The 5,382-nt window shown below is 59.3% G+C and overlaps 1 protein-coding gene across 1 annotated transcript; it reads left to right on the plus strand.

Annotated features, from left to right (window-relative positions):
* The first annotated feature begins 472 nt into the window (after positions 1–472).
* On the plus strand, positions 473–4,601 carry FGF19 (fibroblast growth factor 19). Its single transcript, XM_075547202.1, has 3 exons — positions 473–713; positions 817–920; positions 4,237–4,601. Exons 1-3 carry the CDS (start codon positions 473–475, stop codon positions 4,540–4,542), a joined length of 651 nt encoding a protein of 216 aa, XP_075403317.1. The 3' UTR covers positions 4,543–4,601.
* Positions 4,602–5,382: the final 781 nt, after the last annotated feature.

A 5,382-nucleotide genomic window follows, 5' to 3' on the forward strand; every position in this document is an offset into this window, starting at 1 on the left:
TCCAGCTTTGAGTTTCCCGCTCCTGCGTCTGCAGGCACCACGCACGGAAAGCATCGCTGGGGAGCTCGAGGCTGGGGGGGGGGCGCCCTTAGTGCCACTTCTCTCGCTCCCCCAGGGTCCGGCGCTCAGCCTCCCGCCCTGAGTGCGGGGAAGGGCCTTTGGAGTCCCGGTGGAGCCTCGGGTTCCAAGAGGCCGGGGCGGGGTGTGAGTGGGTGTGTGCAGGGGCGGGACCTGCCCGATAAGAAATGCGCGGGTGTCTGGGCATCTCCCCGCGGACGGATAGGGCGTGCTATATAAGGCCGGCGCCCCCACCGCCGGGCCGTCAGAACCCGAGTGCAGCGCACCACGAGCTCCCTGCGCGCGCGGTCTCCAGGTTCCCCCCGGCCTTTCCCGGCACCCCCAGCCCGAAGCGCTTCCTGCCCCAAGCGCCAGCCACCCTGTCGTGCGCGCCGCCCCGGCAGACGGAGGAGCCATGCGGAGCGCTCTGAGCCAGCGCGTTGTGTTGCTCGCCCTGGCCGTAGCTGGCCTTTGGCTGACGGTGGCCGGCCGCCCGCTGGCCTTCTCAGACGCCGGGCCGCACGTGCACTACGGCTGGGGCGAGCCCATCCGCCTGCGCCACCTGTACACAGCCAGCCCGCACGGCCTCTTCAGCTGCTTCCTGCGCATCCGCGCCGACGGCACCGTGGATGGCGCGCGCGGCCAGAGCGCTTACAGTGAGTCCTGCTCGCTGGCACCCCTCCCCGCCTTCCCTCGGCGCCCCGGGGTCTCAGCGGAGATGCGGGTGGAGACCCTAAGCCATATTGTCTTTGCTCCCAGGTTTGCTCGAGTTCAAAGCGGTGGCGTTGCGGACCGTGGCCATCAAGGGCGTAGAGAGTGCGAGATACCTCTGCATGGGAGCCGATGGGCAGCTGAAGGGGCTGGTAGGTGTCCCTTCGGGGCGGGGCCGGTCTGGGTGGGATCCACAGTGGCGCGCCCCCTCCCTGGGAGGAAGCAGGAGAGACTGGGGCGTCTGGTTCGCTTGTACCCGGGAGCTGGTCGAGCGCGGCAGTTGAATTCCCAGTGAAATGTCCTTTGAGAACAGTAAGAGCCCACCTGGGTCTGGTCGTCCGCTGCCTGCTCCGAGGAGGTCCTCCCGGCGTTTCCGTTTCCCTACCTGTGGTCCGGAGAGAAAGAAGACAGAGAAGAAAGAAAGGAGGGAGCGCTGGAATCTTCACACACCCATACACACACACACACACACACACGCACGCACGCACGCACGCACACACACACACACATACACGCAAGTTGACGGTTGGCCAGATTCTTCTAATTTAACTAATTTATATGTCAGGAAGCTTGTAGGTTTCGGGGATGGGCTTCGCTCCTTTGGGACACACCTGTATGGGAAACCGATTTGGGGGGAGACTGGAGGGGGCCGGGGACGTGTAGTCTCACTGGTTGGTGGCCCTGCGAAGGCGATTTGGGTCCACCCACAAGGCGCCACGGACGGCAGGTCTGGCTGTCTGCTCCTAAGAAATCTCGCCTTAAAACTTTCTTGGGGCCTTTGTCTACGCTGTACTCCTGGGATTGCCCCAGTCCCCACGAATGGGGAGGGGGTGGCGGGGAGGGGACAGGACTGTGCCTAGAGAGGCCCAGGTAACCACCGAGGAGCAGGGCCATTGGTCAGACGGGACAAAGCGGGGGTGGAGTTCTGCGGGGCCCTAGAGGAGGTGGGGGGCGCCTGCGTGACGTGGGGAGGCACACAGCCAAAGAGTGGGGGAGGGCGAGGAAGGCCACGCCGCTTCCAGGGGCGCCTGATGCGGATGTGCCCCCTCCCCCCTCCTTTGTGAACCTCAGTTGGGGTTTTTTTCAGCATCTAGAAGTTTTGGCTTGGGAGGAGGGCCTCAGCCTGTCCCCATTTCAAGCTTTGTGGCTGAGCTAATGGGGGCTGCGAGTCGTGTCCCCTCTCCCCCCTCAGGACATTTGTTGGCAGGACATTTTCCTACGGTGGACACACCTAATTACTGTAGACCGGCGCGGGCTGGCTCACAGTGGACCGCAGGGAGGGTCTCCGGTGGGTGGAACCCAGCCTCCTTCCCCTAGGCCCACCCCCAGGAATGTGGGGAGGGGGAGGAAAGGGGTGGTCTCACCACTTCCAACCCCATTGGGTCTCTGGATCCCGTGGGCGTGGTTTAGCAAAGACTGAGGTGGAGCGGAAATTTGGCATTCATATGTATATAGATATAGATGTCTATCCAACTTCACCTTTTCCTGTCCATCCCTAACCAGTCCATGTTCCGTAGGGAGAATCCTGCAATGCTAATTCCCTCCTCCCCCTCCCGCCTCCAGGATGAGCTCCCTCCGGAAGGTCTCCCTCTGGCTGACCGCTGGGTTGACTTCTGTGAGCGGATTCTAGCCAAGTCCCGCCCTGTGCCTGTGCGGTGCTTTGTCCCTGAGTCCCCAGCACTGGGTGGCGGCATCCTTGGGCTTATCAGCTCATCTCATCCACCTGCAGTTCACTGACCTCATAAACTTGGGACAGACCGGAGGCTGGGTGCTCCCGGGGTTAGGTTTATTCTGCCCAGCCTGCGAGGTGTCCTGGCATCTGTGGCGACATGCTGAGCTGCTACCGGGCAAGGTCAACAGTTGGAAGCCCCCAGCCGCCCCAGGGAGAAAAAGGAGTTTCTCTGCCTGGAAAGAGTTACCGGCTGGGAAACTCACAAGGGCCTGTCTACCCTGTCCTGTAGGGTTGCTAGGGTGGGTTTGGAACTCACAAGGTGGGGGAGAGGTTTTTGGTTTTTTAAGTTTCTCAGTGAGCAGCGGTTATGGAAAAGGGGTGGAGACAGATGTTTGCCTGTGTGTTTGTGGGAATTCATGCTGGCACAAGGCTTAGTGCCAGGGAGGAGGTAAAGTCTGTCTCTGTCATTAAGTACACACGGTATATACACAAGAGGCAGCTTTCTACTCCTGTGAAGGACTGCGGTCCCATACAGACAGAGCTACAGGGCCAGTCGACAACAACTTGATGGCAGCGAACTGTTTTCAGATACATACAAAAAGCACAAGTGAAACCTACACTTGAACTATAGCTAGTGTGTGCAAATGGAGGCGCCTTCCTGGTAATCGAACTCCCTTTTCCAGGAAGTCCATCAAGTCCCCTCACGGATGTATGTTTGCATGTGGACATGTACTCAGTACATGTTGGTTTGCATGTGGACATGCACTCAGCCCATGTAGGTTTGCATATGCACATGCTTGCACACCGACACGGGCATCCAGAAGTGTGAGGAAAAGTGAGCTAACAAGCAGTATCACCCTCCCCGGCACTCTTGTTTGTGTGCCCATTGTTGGGTGCTGGCTGAATGTGCATTGGTGCATAGCACCCCTGCAGGGGTGGGGGCGCAGGAAGACCTGTGGGGCTTCCAGGGTTGGAAATATTGGTGGGAGCAGACTGCCTCGTCCTTTTCTTGCAGGGTAGCTGAGGGGTGAGGACCACTAGCCTGGACATGAAGGGAGATGAAGAGAATTTTTCCCACCGATTTTGAAGCCCCTTCAGTGCACGCGCGCACGCACGTGTGTGTGCCCGCGTGCCAACCCCAGCTGTCATGGCATCAGCTGGGACTCATGGTGACGCTGTGCATTATTAAGGCCACCTCTTTTCTGTAATGTTTTCAATGGCTCCCCACCCCTGAGTAGACCACCAGGCCTTTCTTCCCAGGCACTTCTGGGTGCACTGGACCCACCAACCTTTTTGTTCAGCAGTGGAGTGCTTAACTGTGTGCACCACTCAGATGCGCCCCCCGCCCATGCGTGCCTACGTACTTAAGCTAGCATCAGATGTCTCCTCAAGGTACGTCAGCATCGTGCAGTGAACCCCCCCCGTCCCCCGCCCCATACCAGGGCACAGGGACCAGGACACGGATGCAAAAAATAGCAGTGACAGCTAACACCGAAGTCCAAACTCCCTGCCATCAAGTCGAGGCTGACTCACAGGGCCCCAGAGGACGGGGCAGAACTGCCCCTGTGGGTGTCTTTTGAGACCGTCTCTTTTTCCAGGGACAGACACCCATCCTTCTCCCTCAGAGCCGCTGGGGGCTTTGAATAGCCAACAGGGCTCATCCTCGGGGCGGGGGGTGGGGGTGGGAGACAGCAAGTAGCAAAATGCCTATTTCCTCTGCTGGTGGTCTGGTCAGACTGGAGATGGTGGTGGGGGTGGGGGTGTCCACTCAGTGTTCCGACCCCTTCTCTCCGCAGCCCCAGTACTCAGCCGATGACTGTGCCTTTGAGGAGAGGATCCAGCCAGACGGCTACAACCTGTACCTGTCCAAGAAGCACGGCCTCCCAGTGTCTTTGAGCAACGCCCGCCAGAGGCAGCAGCATCGAGGCCGCGGCTTCCTGCCCCTGTCCCGCTTCCTGCCCATGCTCTCCATGAAGCCCCGGGACGTGGAGGACGACGACCCGGGTTCTGTGTTCTCCTCACCCCTGGAAACCGACAGCATGGATCCCTTTGGGATCATCTCCCCACTGGGGTCGGTCAATAGTCCCAGCTTCCAGGAGTGACCCAGCCTCCACCCACCTCCACTTAGAGGCCAGGAGTCTGGCCACACATGTAGAAGAACCCTGCTAAGCCTGTACTCTAGTTAGCGTTAGGAAGAAAGGCATGTAGAGGGTACCTAGTATACGATGGTTGTACCCATTCTTAGTGGATAGACTTGGATGATCATAGAATCCTAAGCCCTCGAGCTGCCCAGCTCCCAACCACGGACCCCGCCCTGCAGCCTTAACCGTGGTTGGACAGGCTGCTGTGCTGCCCTGTTTCTGTTTGAATACTCCCAGCGCTGGAGAACTCACCTCCCTGCAGGAGCAGTGCCATGCTAACCTGGCATTGTCCATAGGTCTCTCCCAGCAGGGCACCCAGGAAGAAATGCAAATCAATTTAAGCCCATGTCGGAATTGATCTCAAGACCTCTGGGTCTCCCCCAAGTGCCCCCCCCCCCACCAACCCAGGTGAATTTTGAGAAGGCCTCACAGCTGGGGCCAAGGTGAGCAACTTCTTGGCTATCTGCTCCAGGGCAGCTAAGACAGGTCTATTTGGCCCCCTTTTTTTGTGGCTGACAGCTCCAAGTGTCACCCATCCTCTCTTAATGGCCAGTGACCTGCCCGCAGCTGACTGCCCCACGCCCAGAGCTGGGGCCCCACCGGTGGGCAGCTCTCCCTCACTCCTTCCCTGGTCTGCAGGGAGCACATTACCATTCGAACTCACCCTTCCCATTTTCACTTAGCTGGGTTGGAAGTAGTGCCCTCCTGTTGTGGATCTGAATGGTGTGATTCTCCTCTTCTTGGGGGAGAGGTTCTGGGGAGAACCTTCCTTAGCCATCCCTGGGCCAGAGAGAAGCACCT

Source organism: Tenrec ecaudatus, chromosome 4, assembly GCF_050624435.1.
Source record: "Tenrec ecaudatus isolate mTenEca1 chromosome 4, mTenEca1.hap1, whole genome shotgun sequence".
NCBI lineage: Eukaryota > Metazoa > Chordata > Mammalia > Afrosoricida > Tenrecidae > Tenrec > Tenrec ecaudatus.